The 25558-nt window shown below is 42.2% G+C and overlaps 1 protein-coding gene across 1 annotated transcript in view; it reads right to left on the reverse strand.

Moving 5' to 3' along the window:
• Nucleotides 1-25558, reverse strand: part of LOC124722543 (microtubule-associated protein 1B-like) — a 633686-nt gene that overhangs the window by 519742 nt on the left and 88386 nt on the right. Inside the window, exon 3 of the mRNA XM_047247685.1 lies at nt 15265-15389. Within this exon, the coding sequence (XP_047103641.1) occupies nt 15265-15389 (125 nt within the window). The remainder of the gene's footprint in view (nt 1-15264; nt 15390-25558) is intronic.

Genomic DNA, 25558 nt, shown 5'->3' on the forward strand with positions numbered 1-25558 from the left:
TAGAAAAGAGATTGCTCACGATAGCATTTCTTTTCGGAGTGAGAAGTAGATGGGAAATACAAAGCTAAAAGTGTAAGAGAGCGGGTAATCAACAGGTATCTTCCACATTCACTGCATTGCTGGAGAGAAAATAATGACAAACACGAAGGTCTGATTGTGCAGGAGCTTTGATGTAGTGTCGCCCATCGATCGGGTAGAGACATGAGGGGTGAAGTGAGGAGGTAATAACGGTAACTACCGCCTACGCCCGTAACTGTCAACGAGATTTACGTACTTGTACCAATGAAGTAAGATGTAGCTTCCGAAAAGCCGAGAGTATCCTTACCAGCTAACATACTAATAAAATATTTCACGCCCGACAAGATTTTATAAAATAGTCAAATTTCCATTTGAAACTAAGGGGAAGGTTACATACGTACAGAGTAATCAGAAGCAAGGAAAACAATTTTATGATTTACTCTGATACTGGAATGAATAGTTTCCTGCGTGTTAGATTTTATATCACATCCTTCTCCATGGTACACTTAAGGGAAAGTATAGACTGAAAAGTAAAGAGGAATGTCCAAACGCTAATTTATCTCAATGACTGATAAACAATAAATGCAGATAAATCAGCGTTACTGAAGCAAAGGTGTTTATAGTTCGTTGCCTTTCGAACTGATTCATAGGTACGGATACTGCCGAAACGAAATGTCCGTTTTTCTTTCACGTAGCGTTTCACGCGACAAAGCGTTTTCTTCGAAATTCGCAGCAGCCCTGCACCCTTTAAGCCACACGATCACTGAAATCTTACGAACGGATGGCCTGTTGCAGGGATAATAATTCTGAGTAACCACTTTTGACCAGCAACCATTTAAAAAAAAACCCAAAGTATATTCTGTATTCTAAATAAATACTTGTCTACAAAATGGCAAAACTAAGTGATGAAGTGTTGTTTGGTGACAGAAAGTGTCAGCCTAAAACTCCAAAAATCTGAAGTTTGGCTTTGGTCGATCCTAGGACTTTATTCTCGTAGTCGCGCATATGAAAAAGCAAGTTACCCCGTAGATCGCTTTTTATGTTAATTTGTAAGACCTTGTATAACGTGTTGGGTGGGACGACTATCGTGTCGCCGGCCGGGGTGACCGAGCGGTTCTAGGCACTTCAGTCTGGAACCGCGCGACCGCTCTGTCGCAGGTTCGAATCCTGCCTCGGGCATGGATGTGTGTGATATCCTTAGGTTGGTTAGGTTTAAGTAATTCTAAGTTGTAGGGGACTGATGACCTCAGAAGTTAAGTCCCATAGTGCTCAGAGCCATTTTTTGACTATCGTGTCGCAGGAAGCCGAAGGCATGCCACCTGCAGCTGGACCATGCTTTGTAATGCGATTTATAGATCGGGTTGAGGACAGATTTACTTTTACCTTTTGCTGAGTAAATCTGCAGTCCTAATTTCGTTTCAGTAAATCATGAACCCTGCGGAAGCCTCTCTTTCATTTCACTGTTGTTAACTTGCGTTTTTCAGGAAACATAAACATAGAAAAACTACCGAAATGGAATGGCATATTCTACACGTATGCTTTCATCTTACATGTATCCGCTAGTGCCGCTAAGAAATGTTACATTGTCTGTTGTTACGTAAATTGCAGTTATACTAAGTGTACTAGAAATACTGTTACATTTACTGAGGACATATGCCTGACACCAAAACAAAGAAGAAATGTCTAAGCATACCTGTGCATCTGAAAAATGGCAAAATGCAGCATGATCCGGTTTTCACATTAAGGAACATCAAATCAATCTTGGTATTTAGAACTGTTTCGCTTTAAAAAATATTTCGTACAAATGTAGAACAACAGAAAGTGGAAAGAAATAAGTCAGTCCTCTACATCCTCACAGCCTTTCTAACATAGGAGTAGTCTCTGTTCTGTCGACGCAAATGTATTATTCACTCCAGCGCTGGTAGTTTGGAAGTCACTTCGAATATAGGAGTTCTTAGACAGGAAGTTCTATTGTGTAGTTACTGAAAGACAGCAGTGTAGCGCTGTTCAGATACAACCTACATATGATTTACAATCGTCTAGCTTGCAAAAAACCCATTGCTTTTTCTTTCGCTAAGACTCTTTGTTTTCCTAGCTAGTCTAAATTTTGTATTGTGAACAGAAGAAACGTAATTTCGTGTCTCTAGTGGAGGCCAAACGAGCGATCGAAGTTTAGTTTTTGAAATGGAAAGCTGACGGTTCGCACTTCAGTTGGAGCAATTATCGCTAAAACTTCAACGGCGACTATCGTCTATGTGTTGCGGTATTCCATTGCCAGAGATGGTACAAAACTGGACTTTGCAATAAAAAGTCTCAAACTGAAAAAAAACCTGCTCTGAGCATAAAACTAAGATACGTGTTCCTTTACCCACAAAATCGGATGTGACTTAGTCTGCAAGAACCTTGAATGTTCCGTTTATGAACTGTTGTACTGCGCAGGTATGTGTGAATTACGTTCGTTGTTTGAAGTATTTTCCGAGGATTCGACAGAATATTATTTCACGGAATTTAGCGGGACTGGCGGTTCCGTACTCCTCCACTTTGTTTCAGTGGCTGAGTCGATCGCCTACCTCAGGAGCAACTAGTGACGAGCCCAGACGTGATTGCTGGCTGGACTCGAATCAACTGTGCGCTACTGTTGACAACGCGCCGCTATTTATACCCAAGATCGATCCCCGGCAACGCCCACGCCCTCTCTGAAACCGGGCCTCTCTCCGGCGAGTGATTCGTCGCACGTTTCATCAGATATCTGTAATTTAGTTTTTGCGATGTGGATGTCAACCTAAAATACGCGAATTGCTTATGCGTGACGCCCATTGTCAACGAAACACGACGGTTTATTTCTCTTTACAACCAAAAAATTTTAAGTGGAATTCTGTTTTCCCTTTCGAGAGAGCAGTGTTGAAGTAGTTCGTGGCGATATTCAGTTCGTGATGTGTGTTAACAGAGACGGCAAAATAAGGATAATATCAAGTGATTGGGTAGCGACTGGCTATTTCTGATACTTGGCGGTAGTAGGCAAGCAGCGTGGCGCGGCTCGGCGCACGATACGAGAAGGGGCGTTTGGTGCCCGTCAAATGCTCTCTGATGTTTATCGACTGCATTAGAGACTGGTGGAGAGTGAGCCATTGTACTATCGCAGACCGGAACAATATCACCTTGAGAAGATTTTCACTGATCGGACTGGAGTATGATTTCCCACATCCCAACACAATAATTACTTTATTTTACGAGGGTCGTTCAATAAGTAACGCCTCACATTTTTGAAAAGCCATTAATATCTATATAGACAAACGTCATTGTTTCTGCTTCACATTTGATGTTTGTTCTGTGTGCCCGTGAATTTTCGAACCTTTCCGGCAGATGGCAGAGCCGTAGTACAGCGTGAAAATGACGTCTACATACGACTCACGTTACAAGCAGCGTGCTGTTATTGAATTCTTGTGTGCAGAAAAAGGAACCGTGGTGAACATTCATAAACGTTTGTGTGCAGCACATGGCGATGCTGCAGTTGATAGGAGTACAGCTAGGCGATGGGTACAGAAAGTTACAGCCTCAGGAAATGCGGGAACAGAGCTCCATGATCAGCCACGTTCGGGGTGTCCTGTCACAGCCACTACTCCAGACATCCAGACATGCTGAATCGTGCGGGTGCCATTATTCGTGCCGACCGGCGCATCACATCTCGACAATTGGCTATACAGCTGTCGGTCAGCATTGGAAGTACGTCTGCAATGATCGACACTCTCGGATATTCAAAGAGGTGCTCACGATGGATTCCACGAATGCTCACAGCGGACCACAAGATTCAAAGAAAGGCCGTTTCATCTGAGCTGTTGGAGCGTTTTGAGATCGACAGACAGGCCTTTCTGTCACCGATCGCTACGGGAGACGAAAGCTGGGTGCAATACTTTGCGCCGGAAACAAAAAGGCAGTCCATGGGGTGGCATCATCCTCATTCACCACAAAAGAAGAAATTCAAGACAACCAGGGGAGGGTGGGATGGCAAGGGGGGCGCCACGGGGGCTTTAGTCCCCCCCCCCTCCCCCAATAAAGTATCATATTACACAGGATAAAATGACTTCAGAAATCAGATTCAACATTTTTTTTTTAATAGCCGGCCAGAGTGGCCGAGCGGTTTAAGGAGCTACAGTCTGGAACCGCGCGACCGCTACGGTCGCAGGTTCGAATCCTGCGTCCGGCATGGATGTGTGTGATGTCCTTAGGTTAGTTAAGTTTAAGTAGTTGTAAGTTCTAGGGGACTGATGACCATAGCAGTTAAGCCCCATAGTGCTCAGAGCCATTTTTTTTAATAATTATGTAGCAATGTATTTCAAACACATTTTAACAAATGAATAAGAGCGGCAAATAGTTTACTATCTAAACTAATAAATGTCATTTAAATTAAAATGTGCGTCTTATTATTTATTAATACACATTGGATTTATATTAATTTTATCACTTACAATAATCGAGAAAGCTAAATATGCCGGGAACGCCTACCAACACTTCAGTTGCTAACCCCAGACAAAAACTTCAAAATCGCCGGACACCTGGGTCAAATGGTATTATTTTCCCGGGCACACACATTTCTGTAGACGCGTTGCAGTGCTGGCGACGCCCAAGATTTTCGCACCATATTACCACTTGAAGGTCTCATTCCTGCATACCGTTTAAAATACAATGAGGATGGAGTGATCCAGGCATCCGAGAAATATGAACAGTTTTTGGAGAGTTCTTCGCTTTTAATGAAAAGAGAGCTGAAACTATGGAAGAAAAAGTGGATTGATGAAAGTAAAGACTTGAAACAGCAACTGAAGTTTTAAAGAACTGTGACAAGTTTTTTCCCAAATGTACATGTTTTACTTCAAATATTTGGGACTATTCCCGTCACCAAAAGCGCCCCTGAACGAAGGACCTCTACTTTGAGACGAATAAAGACTTATTTGCGTAAAACAATGGGGCAGGTGAGACTAAATGGATTGGCTCTGACGAATATCCATAAAGAAAGAGATATGGACATTGAAAATATCATTGACGTATTCAGTAAAAAAGAAACAGAGACGAATGAGCGTGACAAATTGGGCAGAAGACGGAAATACCCAGTGAATTTTGTTATAACAAATTTTACCAATTTGTCGGTTGAGGACTCCAACTCTCCTTTTGTTAAGCGATATTCCATTTCCTTGAACACCCTCCTCCCCCCCCCCCCAATTAACCCCCCCTCCCTTGACCGACTTCTAGCATCGCCCATGAAGACAACCCCCTCTGCCGGAAAAGTCTTCTGGGATTGTGATGGCGTCATTCTCGTGGATGTGATGCCAAGAGGGCCAACCATCAATTCAGAGGCATACGTGAAGACCCTGAATAAATTTCCGACGTGTTCGATTGGACAAGAATCCAGCAGAAATCTTGCTCCAACACGATAATGAACGCCCACGCACAAGTCTGAGAACCCGGGAACACGACGCCAAATTGGGTTGGACATCTTTGCTTCATCCATCCTACAGTCCAGACATGGCACCCTCGGACTTTCATCTGTTTGGGCCGCTTAAATATTCTCTACGGAAATCACACTTTGAAGATGACGAGGGTGTCAGTCATGCAGTGAAAACATGGCTACTCTTTTAGGAGAAGAGCCTTTACCAGGAGGGAATACACGCTCTTCCACAACGTTGGCGTACCGTCATAACACGTGATGGAGACTACGTAGAAAAATAGAACATGGACAAGACATTTTGATGTATATTATCACAAAATTCTGACTCTTAACAATAAACATGTTCTGAGAAGAAAGATGTATTGCATTAATTATTGAATGACCCTTGTACCATGCTGAAAAAAAAAATCTGCTCCAGTGTCTTCTGTTAGTCGTCTATACGGTAAACAATTATTCGTCATTTCTTCTTTGCCGAACTCATCCCGTTCCTACTCACTCGCTGCTGGTGCAACGGATGTACGTCGTGTTTTGATCTCTCTGTCAATATAAATCGTTAAGCCGAATATCGTACTAGACTAATTTGGACAACTAAAATTCAATTTCAAAAACATTTTCTTTGCAACAAGAAACAAACCGTCATGTTATGTTAACCCTTGGCGTCTAATGTGAAGCATATAGTTAACAGCATTTCTTTGGATTGAATCCACTCACACATTTAGAAAGCGAACTCACAAATATCTACCTTAACGCTAGAGATAATGCGTCTGACAACTGTTACGGTAGAGACCTGGTGTAATGAGGAGAGTGAAATACAAACCCGGCTGCACGCGCGGTAATATGCGTTCTATTTCTTCACATGTTAGGAGGGAACTGAACACAGTACCGGTACGCTTGGTTTCAGTTATCCTGCAAACGCATAAAAAAATTTGTAGTTCAACTGGTGTTAAATAGCCCGAGTTAGTTTGCAGCTGCATCCTGTAGACGACCAGAACGTTTAAGTAATCTGTTACTCTGTTGAACACTTCCTTTTCTCGGTAACCATACACCACATCACACTGCGCATACGATGGTCACAGAATAATGCAAATTTGTGTACGCATGCGAAGGAAAACGATTCTCAAGCTAGACATGCAAAGAAATTTAACATATTGGTAAGGTATACAAACTCAAAGAACAATAGGTTTTTGGTATTCATAAGGTAACGACTGAAGAAATACTTGTCTTTTCTTGCAGGAAAACTACGCAAGAAGGTTTCTTTTTATTTTCAATCACTGGACGACTACATTCAGATACAAAAGCTAGTAATAAAATGTCGTACTAGGTTCAGGAACGGGAGGTCTGTCCACCAGCTATTGATGCCAAGTTGGACACAAAATTCGTTTGTAATTACTGAGCATGTATTCGTGCTTTTGATTTTAGAGAATATGAAATATTTTAATTTCACACCATGAAGATGGGGCAGAACGCTGAATTCTTACTGTGTACTTGCAACTTCCGAACAAAGGCACGTAAATTAAGTTCGGCGGCACTCAAGTCCCTGGTGGCAGGCAGCATGCTAATAATAGCGGCCTCTTTTTCTTCGCTGGGTGCACTCAGACAAATTACACCCTGGCCGCAATGCTGTGCAATGGAAAGGCACTTCACATAATTGGCTGAAGATTTGGGGCACAGAACATATTTTGTCACCGAATAGTGACAGGCTGATATCGCGGTTATCGGTCGGGGTTCCGGAAAGAAAGAGCCAGCCATTCCTTCACCAGTATTCAGAAATCAGCTGATGCATTACTATACGCATGCATTCCAAGGACATACCGAGTCAGTGCTGGTCGTACTAACTATTAGCAACAAATGGATAATATTAAAATTGTATACAATAATAAGGGGAAAAAACATTGTTCCATTCATATTCTCACCTGTCGCTGACGTTATGAGGGCTTGATGACAGTATTAAATAAAAACTTGCTTGCAGAAATGATCGTTTGTGATTTCATTTAGAACTTACTTCTTTCTTCAGTTACCATGCAGTCTTGAACCAGAGAGGTGGTGGTAGTTGTTGGTAGTTCTACAAAGAACTGGATCTCGACTTTCGTTTGTATTTTGCATGCCACTTATCATTAGTTCGTCAGTAGAGCTAAAGACATGACGTGGGCGTTATGCATTTTTAATGGAGGGACAGTTTACCTGGACACTACGTTGCCGCTGAAGTGACATAGCTAAATGAGAGATATCAGGAAAATATAGTTTCCAGGTTATCTGGCTGTGAGCATGCTTAAAAAGGTTACCTAGTAAGACCTCTTATAAACTTGTAATTATGTTGACACATTATGGCAGTTTTTTCGTCGATAACTGCCAGACATTGGTGTCATTAGAAAAGAAATCTGTTTTGAGTCCTCAAACTACGTTAAAGGCATAGGCTGACCGTTAGTGTTCTAAATGCCTACCATAGAACAGATGGAAATCAATATGTGTGGTAGGGCTATATGGAGAGCATGTCAGTGATTCACTTCTCAGCAGATAATCACAGAAGCATTTTGTGGTAGGAGAATCACAAATGATAGGGTCGATCAGCATTTCACACGACAAATGCAATGAATATTACAAAGGGACGGCTAGACTGTTAGAGACGAAAACAAACTCAGGCTGTTTAGGGATTCTCAGTGGCTGAATCTGAGGCTTGCTCTTCAACACCAGGACACCTCGATCGAAGCAATACGTGCGCTGCGTATCATTATAATTGTCTGTTGAGTAAACCTGGATCACGAAAACTCTTGTTGTCCCAACTTTTTTTACTTATGATCGCATTTGGATAACGGGCAAATGAACAAAAATGAGGCCCATGTTCATTCAGAATCTCCTGTAGTCTTTTTGTCATGTTTTCACTAGAGACATTGATACCTCGTATTAAGAAGAATCGTGTGTATCAGAAGGCAGGAAATTGTCTTAACATCTTGATGCACTGCTACTGACAATAGCCACCATGGGGTTTGAGAGGGATCAGTTAAACAACGTATGAAATGTGTCGTAATAAAAAGACGCCTAAAGAAAGGAGTTAAAGAATCATCGCAAAGAAAGAAACAACAATGAGAAGATTGCGCGAATGCTCAGAGGCGATAAGACTATAATAACAGTAATAACAACACATTCCTGTATCTGGCCTGTATAAAGAAATGTATCATCGAAACTATGAACCTATGCGTGACTGAATCTCATGGAATAGACCCATTCTAGACCAAGAGGAGTTTTTCACTTACACAAACCAAATGTGATAGCAGGTACGAGAAAACTAATTTATAAATTATGGGTATTTCTCGATATTTTTCTATTTGCAGTCACGTAACATATCAGACTACGAGGCAGACGCACTGATGTTCTCTGAAATCATTGTTTATGAACTAATTTCTTCCGCTTCCGTCACTTTTCACTATTATTTAATTATCATGACGCATTTCAGCTGCATGTTGTCATCATCAAGTGCAGTTACACATACATGAACATTACATTAATCTGAAGTGTGCTGAGATTCATTTGTTGGGTGTACCGATGAGGTTACGTATCGAAATACAACCCTGTACGAGAAGATACATTTATTTTAATGTGTACTATAAGAGGATTGTATGTTTAAATCACACAACATAAAACCCAGTTATATTACGCAATAAAATAAATGTTTTTTAAGTACAGGATTATTTTTCGATGTATAACCTCAGGGCACAACCAACAAATAATCCTTATGATACTTATGATTAATGTAACGTAATGCAAATGTAACTATCAAGACCTTCTGATGGCAGCACGCCACCGAAACGAATCATGCTAATTAAATATTACTAAAATGTGAGTGACGCAGTAGAAATTATTTCATAAAAAAGTCGCAGACCTCAAACATTTCCATGTAACATGGATAATTTAAGTCACAGTGATTATGTTTTTAAGGAAGGTGGACTTTCCTGGCCCCCGACATCATGCCTTTCTTCATGAGGTACTTCGTTGCTTAAATTCAGTGTCACCTTCAGCTTCTGGGATAATCTATGTATGACACATTCCCGCAGCTGGAGTTATTACTCCTTTCCCTTGTGAGTTATTGATCTCTGCATGCCACTATTTCCTATCTGGTTTGTGCTGCCTTATAACTGTTGATATATACATAGGATCTAAGACGTGATGAGGGCGCCCCTTATATTTCACAAACGGTTCGAGATAGTTCGAAATAATATTTTCAAAAAGTGAATAATAACTGAAAAGCTCAGTATTTAGTGGTATAGTTAATACTATTAATTTTTTTATCTGATGAAATATTGAAGATATCTGGGAGTATTTTTTTTACAAATAGAACGAAAAGAGGTCTTGAATAATAGGAGTACTACATAACGCATGTTACGTTTGGTATTAAAATTCGACTAAGAAAGATGGGATATGAGCCAAATAGGCCAACACAGCACAATTTCAGACCCATCTATGCCTCGCAGGCATGGTATACCAGAGTACAGACAGCGCTGTGTGTGTTTTGTCAATATTTGGTTTCGAAATAGTTTTGGGAGAACTTTCACAAAGCATCACTTCGCTAAATTTCCTTTATTAAGATCTCATGAATAATATTAAGGAAGGACATATTTCCTTTCAAATGAGACATCGATGTTTCAGTGTTTCTGTTCATAAGAAGTTGCAAGTACGCTAAAGTAGGAAGGTTAGAATTTAACGCCCGTCAATGTTGAAGACATTAAAGACGGATACCAGCTCGGATTGGACTACCGTAGGGGAAGAATTGGTCAAGGGTAACCGTGCTGGTTTTGGCTGGAAGAGAGAATCAGTGATTTTAGCCCCCATCTTTGTGAATCCATTGTTTCAGCCAGAACCCTGCCTCGTTCCGTAAATCTACATTGAGAACATGGTGAAATACTCGCCCGTTACGAATTACCACATAAAACATAAAACATAGTTTCGATATCTTGAAGCGGTTGTGAAATATGAGAGATGTCACTTCTACCTGAGGCTCACTGTATATAACAAACAGGTTCCTATGCTTAGAGACTGTGTTTGTAGATAGACTGCTGAGAATTTCAGCCGGTGCATTTAAAGAATGTAGCGTGGTGAAATTCTCCCAAGAAGGTTCCACATACGAAGTTCGTCACACACTCATGTCCATAAGTCAAGGGGTCTTCGAGAACCACGAAACCACATTGGCTGGTGGGTAATCCATGTCGACTGATGTGTGGTGGGATAACACGGAATAACTTGACACGCAAGGTGCACCAGTAGGAGACTGCTCAGTGTGGCTACAGGAGTCCGTGTCTACATCTGCAGACATACTCCACACTACGTGGCTGACGCGATTTTCCACTTCTACCAATTCACCTATTGAGCGAGAGAAAAGTGGCCCTCTGCACACGTTTGTACGCGCCCGGATCTATCTTATTGTATTCTCATGATCTCTCCCCGAGATATACGATGGTACAACATAACAGTTTTACAGTCTGCCACGAATACTAGTTTTCCAATTTGTCCAACTGGGTTTCGAGAGAACTAAGTCACCTCTCTTCGAAACATTTATGTAAGATTCAAGAGCATCTTTGCCACACTTTCGTGTAGGCTATACCAACTTCTTTATGATCGAATCAGCACGTTTCTGAATAAAATCGATGTCTGAGACGTCGCACTTACTTGATAAAGGCTCCAAACGCTGGAGCAATGCTCTAGAATTGATCGCACGAGCGACCTGCATGCGATTTCGTTTACAGATGCACTGCACTTTCCCAGAAACGCTTCAAGATATCTGAGTCTTCCATTCGTCTTGCTTAGTGCTCATTTTAAGTATTAGACCTATTCCATTCTTAGAATTACACCTGAATATTTAAATGACATGACGTACTCAGGATGTTCGCTGCTACGTTTCAATAGTCTCAACTGTTTTTTCCTCTTTTTTTCTCCCTTGGGTGTACTGATCTGCATGTTTGAGGGTTCGGAACACCATAATCGAGTCTTACTGAAGCAGGATGGCACAGGTAAGTCAGTAGGATGACATTATGCACGGCCAGGTTAGTGGTGGGCTAGAGGTCGACCTAAGCCTCCGCGATGTGGGTTAGGAGTTATATGTCACCCGTAGTGTCGTTTCGTAGCTGTGAAGAAGATTCATCGACTGTACATGCGCGCTCAACCACAAACTACAACCCGTTGCCACTTTTTCTAAGAGTTCCCGAAAACATGCGACTCGTACAGTACCTGCCCTGCAGTCACATGTCTGGCGCTAGACTGTGTAGGGAGAGTCTGCTCTGTGACCTGCCATATCGCGACTTGGTGAATGTGTTCTTTTGGGTACCATGTGTATACTGAAGAACAGTAAGTAGTGTTCTGTTCACGGACTAATCGTCTCCGGAGGGCGGTTCTCGACGCCTGTTTGTCTGGCGCTCCTGGGACACCCTACAGCGCTGCCAAAATTGTGTAGGTTATAAAACTCACCGTCACACTATTTCCGACCTATCGAAAAAAGTTGGACGGTATGGTGCTGTAGTTCCTCAACAAGCGATACAACGTTTGTCTAAGAACATACAACGTTGTACTCTACTGTGTAATTTTACATGTTGCCTTCACATCAACTGCTGCGATTGTGGAAAGACGACAAAGAACATTCGAAGCGTGGAAACTGAAAACGTTCTAAGTGCTACTTTTTTTCAAAAACATGTTTCCAGTGATATTGTGTTTTCGGCACTCTATTGCAATACCTATACTTGTTCCATGTGTCAAACCAAAGAGAAATTGTTTCAAATATTCATTATTAGAAGGTGCATGATCTTCGTACCAAGCAGTGGTTCCAAGTGCCATGCTCAGACGTCCTCCATTTCCCCTGGGTTTGTTTGAAGAGATAGCACAAAAGTTTTCAGCTGCGACAGACATTTTACAATTACAGAGAAACGAAGAAAGGTAAGCGAGGCTCTTGTCCACAAGATTTACACAAGATTTAATCAGCTAATCCTATGAATCCATGGCATGTATTGCCAATGCATACAACTGACTTCTTTGATTTTAGAGATGCTGTTGAAACATTTGATGTCAATGCAAAGTTTCTCATACTTATCCACCTCAAATAGCTATTAATAATTCTTAACTCTGAAACAGTAGAGTGGAAAAACGACGATATTTTCAAAAGAGGAAAGGCATTGGCAAATGTATGCCATACCGTGCTTCATCTGCAAGACCAGCTATGTTTATCAGTTGCAAAACAGAAAGACCATTTGACGGTGTAGCCTCAACGGCACAGGGAGTTTTTTAGTAAACTTTGCGACATCTGCTCCCAAGACTGGAGTTGTTTAAGAAACAGAAGTCAGTATTGAGATATTTTTATAAATTTAATTTTTTCAACTTCTTAAAATTGAAAAAATATTTTTTGAAAACTCTTTCGATTGCCTACATCGCGTGCATACAGCGTGATCCTTGAGGATGTCACAAACTTTCAGGGACGGTGGAGAAGGGAACATATCAATTTGAGGTAAGGGACCCTGGTCCTGAAACGACCATGTCGAAAGTTAGAAGCGAACATCGTTCTATTACCTTTGACAGAGAACTAAATTTTCTGGTACTCTTGTTGCGAAGATCGTACGGTAGGCAACTTTCAGAGGTGGAGGTACGAACCACAATAAATATGGGCTCTAAAATGCGTACCTTAAGAGCTATAAGCACTTGTTCATCTTCGCAACTGTGAAACACATCTGTTCTTCCGGACAAGTGCCCATAGCTCTTGAGGCATGAAATTTAGAACCCATATTTACTTAGACTTTTTTTCTTGGTTTGACCCATATCACCTCTTCCAAAAATATTTAAACCAAAGAGCTTGTAGTAGAAGAGATGTGTCTCACAGTGGTGAAGATGAACAAGTGCTTGCAGCTCTTAAAATATGCGCTTTAGAGCTCATGTTTGCTAGACTTTTTTTCTTGCTTTGGCCCATGCTACCACCTCTGAAAGTTGTCTACCTTACAATCTTAGCAATAACAATACCGGTACATATATTTCACTATCAGGGATATTAGAACGATTTTCGCATATAAATTTCGACCTGGTCGTTCCCGGATCAGGTTCACTTACCCCAATCTGATAATTTAATCTTAACCATCATCCATGAAAGTTTGTAACATCATCACGGTACAACCCTGCATATGGAAACTGAAATATGATGACTAAACTAGTTCCGGCTTTGAGCGCAACCGTCCTCAGACTATACTCTTACGAGACGCAGGTTGAACAAATACTGGGTGTACCATTAGCAACCATATCATGCATAAGAGACAAGTTCACTGAAAACTTCTTTGGTTGTAAGAGCACAACAGAAATGTGACTGGTGCTGCAACATGGGTGATAAAGTCGTAGTCAAATTTTCAGTTATGTTTTGGCTACGAATAGCCACACCGTACTTCATCTGAAAGACCAGCCATGTTTATCAGTTCAACACAGAAACACCTATTGACGGTGTAGCCATTTCTTCCTCAACGGCACAGGCAGTTTTTTAGTAAACTTTGCGACATCTGCTCTCAAGACTGGAGTTGTTTAAGAACCAGTAGTCAATACTGAGGTATTTTTTTTTATAAATTTAATTTTTTCAACTTCTTGAAATTGAAAAAAATCTTTTTTCAAAACTCTTTCGATTGCCTAGCCAAGTTGAATAGTCAAGTTAGCCGAACTGGACACACAGAGATTTTGTTTTTCTATCATCAAGTTACACCGTGTCACGATGACTTTTTGACACCTATGGTGTAGAACAAGTCTTATTTTTGTTGTGCTGTTGCAACCAAAATTTTTTCTTCAGTGAATTTTTCTCTTATACCAGCGCAAGTTATTGCATGATATGATTATTACAGCTACATCCAGGATTTGTTCAACTTGCAGTTCATAAGAACATGATCTTGGGATGGTTGCACTGGCAGCTGAAACTAGTTTAGTTATCATATTTTAATTTCTGTTAATGTAAGCGACTGGGCAAATAAAATATTTAAAAAAAATAGTTTTAAAAAAATATTTTTTAAATTTTAAGAAATTACATATGATCATCGTTTTCTCATTCCCCGAAAATTTCAGGCATTACTAATGTTATTCTCATGTAAAAATGTGAAAGAAATGACATACTGTTTTTGCTGACTAGAGCTCTACTAGTTAGAATTATTACTGCTGTATTGCTGTACTTGTGTTATCACAAATAAAAAGTGGTGGCTCCATATTAATGGCACTTAGAATAAAAACTTTCTTATTGGTAATCGGAACCATCCAGTTCCCTGGTATGGCACTTGGAACGTAGTTAATAAATCACTTTCGCACCTAGAACGCATTCCGCTTCCAGTCTTTATTTGGACGCATACACTTACAACACTTCACACTTTGCAAAGGAGAGATGCCAACAATCGTTAAGCATTCCAGTTAAGCGGCTACATTTATCATTCGGCGATCCCCTATTCAAAATTTCGCACATCACCTTCTACAGCCCGTATTGACTATCTTAATGGCACTGGCCCATAGCCAGGCTTCCAGTTTACCTAATATCCGTATCACGGGATGCAGTGTTGCCAGGGCACCTTTAAACTGTCAGCGGTCACGTTGTTTCGTGGATCTCGAGAAATCGGTGACTAAATGACATGAGTGTGTGTGTGTGTGTTTGTGTGTAGGACAACTGGAAGTGAACATATTTGCGACGACGAGCACAGCAGGCTGCCAGTGAAGTAAGTCGGCTACTTACGCGCCACTGGGCTGACGGGTGGGAGATGGCGCCAGAAGCACTTACCAGCTAGCGGCTCTGCAGAGCAAGCGGCCGGAAAGCGGCGCATACTGACCCTGGCGCGGTCCACCGGAACGGCAGAGTCCAGAGAGTCGTCCGACGCGGCCAGGAACTCATGCGTGCGGTACGCTAGCTCAGGGTGTTTCTTGCGGCGTGGAAGCGCCGGCTCGACGTTCCCGCCTGCAACACAACACACAGCACTCAGCTAGTGTCGAGCGCAGCATCGCGGTATGGGCAACATAGGCCGATTAGCAGTACAGTCGATCGCAACAGTCAGTTGAAACTTCCTGGCAGATTAGAACTGTGCCCAAACTAGAACTGTAACTTGCAAACTGGTCCTTGGGGCAAACCTCTTACCGACTGAGCAGTCCAATCACGACTCACGATCCGCCCTCAGATTTACATTTCTACCAGCTCCTCTCTCTTCGTTCCCAAACTTCGCAGAAGCTCTCCTGCATAACCTGCAGTAGTCTAAATTTGCCAGGAAGTTTCAAAAGAGCTCAAGCAGCTCTGCAGGGTGAAACACACTGAAGCGCCAAAGAAATTAGTATTAGTATGCTTATTCAAATACAGAGATATATAAACAGGCAGAATACGGCGCTGCGGTCGGTAACGTCTATATGAGGCAACAAATGTCTGGCGCAGTTGTTAGATCGGTTACTGCCGCTACAATGGCAGGTTATCAAGATTTAAGTGGGTTTGAACATGGTGTTATAGTCGGCGCACGAGCGATGGGTCACAGCATCTCCGACGTAGCGATGAAGTGGGGATCTTCCCATACGACGCTTTCACGAGTGTACCGTGAATATCAGAAATCGGGTAAAACGTCAAATCTCCGACATCGCTGCGGCCGACTAAAGTGAATCGTTCAACGTGACAGAAGTGCAACGCTTCAGCAAACTGCTGCAGATTTCAGTGCTAGGCCATCCACAAGTGTCAGAGTGAGAACCATTCATCTAAATAACATCGATATGGGCTTTCGGAGCCGAAGCAAAAAGCTTTACACCTAGCCTGGGCCCGTTAACACCGACATTGGACTGGTGATGAGTGGGAACATGTTGCTTGGTAGGAAAAGTCTCGCTTCAAATTTTATAGAGCAGATGGAAGTGTACGGGTATGGAGACAACCTCATAAATCTATGGACCCTGCATGTTAGCATGGGACTGTTCAAGCTGGTGGAGGTTCTGTAATGATGTGGGGCGTGTGTAGTTGGAGTGATGTGGGACCCGTAATACGTCTAAATACGACTCTGATTTTGATCATCTGCATCCATTCATGTCCATTGTGCATTCCGAAGGACTTTTGCAATTCCAGAAGGACAATGGGACAACCCACACGTCCAGAATTGCTACAGACTGGCTCCAGGAACATTCTTCTGAGTTTAAACACTTCCACTGGCCACCAAACTCCCCATACATGAACATTATTGAGTATAACTGGGAGGCCTTGCAACGTGCTGTTTAGAAGATATCTCCACCCCCTCGTATTCTTACGGATTTATGGACAGCCTTGCAGTGTTAATGGTTTCAATTCCCTCCACCACTACTTCAGAGATTAGTCGAATCCATATCACGTCGTGTTGCGGCATTACTGCGTGTTCGCCGAGGACCTACACAATGTTAGGCAGGTGTACCAGTTTTTTTAGCGCTGCAGTGTATTTAGTCTGGAGTCAACACCTACGCTGTAGCTAGTCATTTCTCTGCAGTTTCCTTTTGGGTCAAATGTTCGAGCGGAGCAAAAATAATACAACGAAGAGTGGGAAATCAACAAATGAGAAAAAAAACTGACCAACGAGAGGTATGGTTTTACAAAAAAGGGTTCATTTGCTTAAAGGTAATAATGGTAATGAAGAAAAAATAATTAGTGATTTACGAGAAAATTGAAATATTTCAGTAACAGCTGCTCCTAGATATGTAAACGAAGTGCCAAAATCTTCATGTCTTCAAGGCCTAGATACTATGCGTAAAAAAATTGCACTGTTGTGATATTAGATTTTTATAATGGTTTCCTCCGAATTAAGTACCAAATTTAGGATACTTCGACAACAGTAGACACTAGGAAGACAAAGGAGTTTAAAAAACTTGGCTGTTCAAGGTGTAGCTATTTCGCGCACAAGAAGTTACGTTAGTGTGGCATTCATCTATAAATATGGTTTCCTTCGAATCAAGTACTAAATTCAGGACATTCAAAGAATAGAAGAGGCTAGGAAAACAAATGAGGTGTCAATAAGTTCATGCTTTCTGAACAAATCTCGAAAATAAAATGATTAAAATATCAGTCAAATGTTTTACAGAAAGATTCTTCTAAATTTAAGAAATAAAAGAGGTTACACAAACATCTTAAGAGCCTTTGAATTATTCTCGAAATCATGTACAGGAAATGAGGTATCTCAAATGTTTCTCTAATCTATTTTATCTCTTACTTTTAGACAAATCTCTTCACAAAAAATTTTCCGTTTTTTTTTTCCTTTGCCGGAGTATTAATCCAGCAAGGCATGGAGGAAAGCGTCTTTGAAGGTTAGAAATTAGGCGTGAGGTATCTCACTGAAGTGCATCTGTGTGAAGGGTTCGTGAGTCGTGTCTCAGTAGTTCAGAAGATAAAAGCATTTCCTGCGAAAGGCAAGATGCTGGATTCAAGTTCCAGTCCGGCACGTAGTTACAAACTTCCACAAAGCTTAGAAACATCGTAAACTTCTCTGCAGAGTAAAAAACTCGCTCTGGTATCAGGTTCTTAGATGATCCGTCCACAGTTCATTTATGCAGTGATGTTTCACACGCCATCTTAACTCAAAGGGATAAACAATTAAAAATTTAATTAGTTCATAGATACAGCCATGTCACTACAGGCAAATTTAGCTGACAAATTATTTATGTGTTGTCAACAACGCTGTTGTTTGTGTAAACGAATTTATAAAGAAGAAGTTAACCAATAACATAAGAGAATACTGGTACATTTTATAATTTTATTTATTCGTGTTGCTTCACAAGTCACTGTCTACACTAAATTATACACCCACCTATCCCCTCCCCCTCCCACCCCCCCAACGGCCACACACAGACACAGACACAGACACACACACACACACAGACACACACACACACACACACACACACACACACACATTACATACACAAGATTGACGATACTTCTGCTTTTGTATTACCTTCTTCTTGTTTTACCATCTCTCTACATAAAGAGTCTGTGTAAGGATGCCTCCTCATGTGAGCGAGTGTTGAGCTCAGGGCAGTGGAAGGAGGTTAGTGTATTATCCGTCGCAAATCTTGAGCGTTAGATTGTACACAGCGGTGCACTATATTTTGATTGTATGCTTTAGAATGACATAGGTGTTTGTTACAAATGTATGTTAATCTTTCAGTAGTCCCTGCTCTGTGTAATGAAACAAAACGAGATTTCCCCCTGAACTCTGGTAAAAACAACTACACCATTGGCAAGGAAATTTCAAGCACCGAGAAGACGCTTATCAGACTCTCTTTAGTGGAAGGCGATAAGAAGAATGAAAGCAGGACAGTCACAAACTGAAAAGGCCAGATGGCTTAATGTAAATCGTTCTGTTGTTTTTCGGGTGTGGCGACACTATATAGAGACTGAAACTGTATCGCGAATACAGGGGCACTTAATTTGTCCGTACTCTTTTAGAATACCGCTGATCGGTGTGGGAGATAGGGAGAGAGTGTCACTGAAATGATACAGGACTTGGGATGGACATCATTAAAACAAAGGCGTTTTTCCTTGCGCAGCAATCTTCTCACGAAATTCCAATCCACAAATTTCTCCTCCTAATGCGAAAATATTTTGTTGACGCCGACCTGCATAGGAAGAAGCGATCACCATCATAAAATAAAGGGAATCAGAACTCTTACGGAAAGATATAGGTGTTCGTTCTTTCTTCGCGCTATACGAGATTGGAATAATTGAGAATTGTGAGGGTTGTTGGATGAAACATCTGCCGGACACTTAAATGTGATTTTCAGAGTATCCATGTAGACGTAGAAGAGTAAATGACGAGTAATGTTACAGTAGTCAGTTGTTGACAATCACTACTACTGTGTTGTATCATATTCCTCGGTGACGATTAAATAATGCTACCAAAGGGGTCTTTCATTATTAATTGACATACGTTACATGTCTTTTCTCCGGAAAAAAAGAAGCGTAACTTTTTGTAAATGCGAAAGTAATAACGATGGTAATATGTATGGAACCAATAAAACAGTAATGATTCTCATAAAACCACTACTGGAGTGGAAGAACGACGGACTCTGTCTATGTGTTTTAGTTACATGAAAGAAATAAAAGTAATAGAAACGGTGTAATAATAATAGTTGCTGCTGAAGGTTGCACGCTGTTGTAGAAGCCAACACTAATTAAGAAAAACGTAATAAGAATAAGCAACAAACAAAAGCAAGAAGAAAGGGAAAATAAAGAAAACGAATAAAAGGAAAATAAATGAACGAAAGCTAACGAGTAGGAAGAACAGGGAAGGGGAGATAGCGAAATGAAAATGGGAGCGAGGTAATGAGGAAAAAATGAGGTTTTCACTGCTGGATAGGAGGAGCCGGTAGCGTTGCCTGCAGCGGCAGATTACTGGAGAGATAACACAAGGACTCCAGCTGCCTTTCAGTGCAGCCCGGCGTTTGATTTCGCTTAGATTACTAGGTACTCCGTTCCACAGGCCTGTGACAGCATTAGAGAAGCAGTTTCAGGAAGTCTTATTTCATGCAGGCGTACAAAGACTTTATCGCAATGTTGAGTGTATTTGCAGCTAGACGATAGGCATCTGTTGAAAGAAGATAGAGTTCTGAGGAGACACTCCAGTATCCGACACGCATGCAGCGTAGATACAGCACTAAACAGTTTGTACGTTTTTTAGTGACTTCTTTTGCTTCTTCATAATAATCCCCCCTAACCTCTCTTTGAACTCAACAAACCTGATTGGACCCACCTCGGTGTTCACACGAAGGTCTTGGATCCTTCTGTTTCTGGCACATACACAAACATCTAAACCAGCACCTACCCCTCCCTGTGTGGTGTCTGTCCTAACATCTCCTCTGACGATCAGCCCCTGTACCTTAGTCAACCCTATCTCACCAATTCAATAATTGTAAATGAATTTGTAATAATTGTAAATGAAACAAAAGAAAAATTTTGTGTAGGTATTAAAATCCATGGAGAAGAAATAAAAACTTTGAGGTTTGCCGATGACATTGTAATTCTGTCAGAGACAGCAAAGGACTTGGAAGAGCAGTTGAACGGAATGGACAGTGTCTTGAAAGGAGGATATAAGATGAAGAAGAGAAATTTGTTAACATCGAGTATAGATTTAAGTGACAGGAAATCGTTTCTGGAAGTATTTGTATGGAGTGTAGCCATGTATGGAAGTGAAACATGGACGATAAATAGTATGGACAAGAAGAGAATAGAAGCTTTCGAAATGTGGTGCTAAAGAAGAATGCTGAAGATTAGATGGGTAGATCACATAACTAATGAGGAGGTATTGTATAGAATTGGGGAGAAGAGGAGTTTGTGGCACAACTTGACAAGAAGAAGGGACCGGTTGGTAGGACATGTGCTGAGGCATCAGGGGATCACAAATTTAGCATTGGGGGGCAGTGTGGAGGGTAAAAATCGTAGAGGGAGACCAAGAGACAATACACTAAGCAGATTCAGAAGGATGTAGGTTGCAGTAAGTACTGGGAGATGAAGAAGCTTGCACAGGATAGAGTAGCATGGAGAGCTGCATGAAACCAGTCTCAGGACTGAAGACCACAACAACAACAACAACAACAACAAATATTCTATCTTTGTATCCTTTACTTAGAGAGAGTATACGTGTATCTCCATATATGGAATTCCAATCTCCTTTCCAAACGTGAGATGTATACACTTCCTTAGAAACTATATCTATCTTATTGCATCCTTTCTATACAACTGTCTATCCTACGTAACAATAAAGAACACTGATTCCTGTTTCTTCTATCCACCTACAGGTGTGTACCAAGCCTCTGTCTTTTCTCCACTTCTATTTATCCCCTACAAGATTTTTCTAACTCTGCCTCATGGTGTTGCCACACACTAGTGAAATCAAGGCCACAGTAAAAATTCTGCTCACACACACCTTTATTCTCACACGCCCATTTTACAGTTATAGTTGAAGTATATCCGCTGCAGAGGGCAGCACAATGTACAGACTTAACAGAACACCTACAGATGGCATAAGAGTCTTCATTCCCCGACATCCTCCCCACCCTGGTCCATCTCGAGGGGGATGACCAGCTGGACCGGTCGACAGATCTTCATAGAATCTCTGGCAGTTTTAGTGCTTTAGAATTACAAAATGCCCGCACCTACTGGATCAGAAGAGTTCAAGAGGAACTATTCACTAGTGAACTGTCTGCATTGCGTAAGGGAGAACAATTGCCCAAGGAATCAAAGATTGCTTGATACAATCCCTTTATATCGGATGGCATCCTTCGTCTTGGTGGTAGGCTGCAATGTGCTGAACTTTCACACTCAGAGAAGCATCCAGTTATATTGGATGGACGTCACCATTTCACTGAGCTTCTCATCAGACACACACACGTAAGACTGCATCATCTCGGTGTGCGGATTGTGTTAGGGGAAATGCGAGAAGAATTTTTGATTCTGCGAGGACGACAAGCTGTTAGGAGAGTTCTTCACTCTTGCCTACCATGCAAGATAATACACAGTCGCCGGTATGCAGAGATGCAGGCCCCACTACCACTGGACAGAGTTCAGCCTTCAAGACCATTTGCAGTAACAGGCATCGATTTTGCCGGACCATTATATGTCAAATCTGGACATCAAACAAAAAAGTCCTACATGGTCCTATTCACATGTGCAACAACATGGGCCATTCATATTGAACTTGCAACTGACATGTCCACTGACAGATTTTTGATGGCCATGCAACGCTTTGCAGGACGTAGGAGCCTACCAGTCACTGTCTACTCAGACAATGCTACAACATTCCATGCAGCCAACTCAGAACTGGCAGAGCTTTTCAAAACCATGCAGCATACTGACGTACAGCTCTACCGTGCCCACCATGGAATCACTTGGAAATTCATACCACCACGTGCGGCTTGGTGGGGAGGCTGGTGGGAACGCATGATAGGCTCAGTAAAGCGCTGCCTGAGGAAAGTTCTTGGTCGCTCCCAGGTGGATGAAGAGAGCTTAAACACCACCTTGATCAGCATAGAAGCCGCAATAAACTCACGACCCATCACTCAAGGAGAGAGCGACACTGCATTGACGCCAGCTCACTTTCTGAATTGTGGGAAATTAGTAACAATTCCATGTGGGCCAGAGCCAGCAACTAGAAAGGACCTTGCCAAGGAGTTCCGACTCAGACAAAGGGTCAATAACGACATCTGGTGCAGGTGGAAGACAGAATACCTCCTGCTGCTAAGACAATATCATGAGGTGAAGGGATACCCTTCCGCCGGCGTCGAGTCCTCTTTAATGTGTGGTAGCACTCTATCTCTTCATGTTCTCCCGGGTTTCGGCACCAAAATGTTGCTACACACTAGTGAAATCAAGGACACAGTGAAACTTCTGCTCACACACACCATTATTCTCACACGTCCATTTTACAGTTATAGTTGAAATATATCCGCTGCAGAGGGCAGCACAATGTACAGACTTAACAGAACACCAAAAGATGGCGCAGGAGTCTTCATTCCCTGACACATGGGGTAAGGCTGTCGGGCCATCAGCTCGCTCACAGACAGACGCAACTAGTGTAGGTTACCTGCCAGGCAGCTCTATTACACACTGTCTGCGCATGCGCTAACCCCTTAGCCTCCCCTGCCTGCGGCCGTGAGGCCACAGCAGTTCGCTAGTTTGGCTGCCAGACTGGCCGCGCTTCACATGTTAGCCCGTCAACCGTTGCCTGTGAGCACCCGGCTGCCCACGGGTAGCAGTCAAGTCTATAGAGTTGATATGCCGGGACCCCCACTCCTCCTGTCTAGCGCTAGTACAACGACAACACCGTCTTTCTAACGCTACACCCATTCCAGAAATTTCAACTATCTTTTCAGTTCAAACTCAACCAATTTACCGGCAGGTTCAGCCAGTGGCTCCTCAAGCTCAACCCTTCCGAGACTCAGGCAATAATTACAAGGCAAACCAACCGCAACACCGAACACTCTGCCTTGCCTTCCGTAGCCATCGACCATCCACCACTAGGATACTGTATCAGCTTGCTATTTTCCCCTCTTTCACATTGAGCCCCTTCAGATTTCCTGTTTCCAGCAGACTTGGCATCTTCCCTTCTATCGTTTTATCACTGTTCTGCATTTGTACCAACGAAACTTGAACAATCCCGTCAAGCATTGAAGTATTTAGAGGATGGGTAATTAGACCTATTGCGTTATGTGGCTCTGAGCACTATGGGACTTAACATCTGTGGTCATCAGTCACCTAGAAAAACGTAGAACTACTTAAACCTAACTAACCTAAGGACATCCCCTTACCTTACCACAAAATCCTCCCAGCGATCTGTCTACCCTTCTGGCATTAAAGGAATATTCCTCTTTATGTCGGGTCTCTTGCTTCCCCCTCCCCCCCCACCCCGTCCACATTTTCCACTCTTCCTTTCCAAAGCCCTTTAGGGTCCTTCTCCCCAACTCTTCCATCTCACCTCCTTTCCAAAACACTCTCTGTTTAACAACTCTCTTCACATATTATTCACTTCCTGCAAATATAGGGAAGTGTAATGCTCCGTTTTTTATGAATAATGTCATCAGTATTATGTATTTTAAAAGACAACATTTTACTAACAATCCTTAATGTAAATTGCCAGTAAATATTTTATTTTTTACTGTTTTTTAGAATTCATGCTTTTATATTTCTTAACTGCTCTCGGTTGACGAACAGCAACGTACTGCTGCTCGCCCATAACGAATGATCAAGAAAATAGCAGTAAATCGCACTCATACAAAGGGAACTGAGAAGAAGTGAGTGGGAGGAGAACTTTTAAAACTTCAGGCATAGCGAAGCATTGAAGTATTTAGAGGATGGGTAACTAGACCTATTGTGTTATGTGGCTCTGAGCACTATGGGACTTAACATCTGTGGTCATCAGTCACCTAGAACAACTTAGAACTACTTAAACCTAACTAATCTAAGGACATCACACACATACATGCCCGAGGCAGGATTCGAACCTGCGGCCGTACCGGTCACGCGGTTCCAGACTGAAGCGCTAGAACCGCATGGCCACACCGGCCGGCTATTGCGTTATGTATATGAGTGACAGAACGTCCTTCCCTCCTAGTAGAAATTTATCGTAGATCTCTGGTGCAACGAACCGTTATAAGCGATTGGATAAAAGCGCAGGTGAGTCCCTTTTCCAAGAAGAGTCGTCCGGCAGATGCGCCTAACTATAGGCCTACAGTTATCGCCGACGTCAGCCTGTTGTAGAGTAACCGAAAATTTGCTTGCGTATACAACCTTCTTCGAACAGAAAATATGATCCATAGGAATGAATGTTGATTCTTTGAACAGCAGCCTTGTGAAGCTCAGTTCGCTCTGTTTGTCCGAGATCCAGCAGGCAGTATACAGTGGCGTCCAGGTAACGCCGTTTTCCATTACTTACGGAAGGCAAACGATATTGTCACCTAGACAGAAACACCTGCGGAAGATCGACGCTTTGTGCAGCGACTAGTAGCTGACTCCCCATGTAAGTAAAAATATAGGAGGATCCACCACTGCACTATTAACTTATCAGCGAACAGTTACTGGAAACATCCATAAATATTTAGGAATATGCGTTTGGAACTAACTTCACTGGAATGACCACCAATATCAGGAAAAGCAGATATCAGACTGTTCACCTTCGTAGAGGAGCTGTCAGAGCGATTGACTGCCTTGTGGAGGACCTGTGTTCAACTCCCGGCACTGCCTGGGATTTTTCCTTGGTGGGAGGACTGAAATGGGGTCCGCTGAGGGTCGTGATGCACACAGAGGAGCTGTTTGACCAAGTAGTAGCGGCACCAGGTCACGAGCACTGACAACTGCTGGGGGAGTAGTGTCCAACATTCATTGACGGAGGATGACACGGCGGTCGCTAGCTACCGATGGGCCCACCAGGGTCGGTAGACAGAGTTTATGTTTAGATGTCAGACTATGGAAGAATTTTTAAGAAATTCTTCCATAGTCTGACATCTAAACATAAACTGTCCACAAAAGAGATAGCTCAAAACCCTCGCTCTATCTCTTCTTGGGTACTGCCGTTAATTTAGGACATACATCAGGTGGATTGAATAAAGCTGATAGACGCGACACAAAAACTGCGGCGCGTCTCATCA

Source organism: Schistocerca piceifrons, chromosome X (assembly GCF_021461385.2).
Source record: "Schistocerca piceifrons isolate TAMUIC-IGC-003096 chromosome X, iqSchPice1.1, whole genome shotgun sequence".
NCBI classification, from domain to species: Eukaryota; Metazoa; Arthropoda; class Insecta; order Orthoptera; family Acrididae; genus Schistocerca; species Schistocerca piceifrons.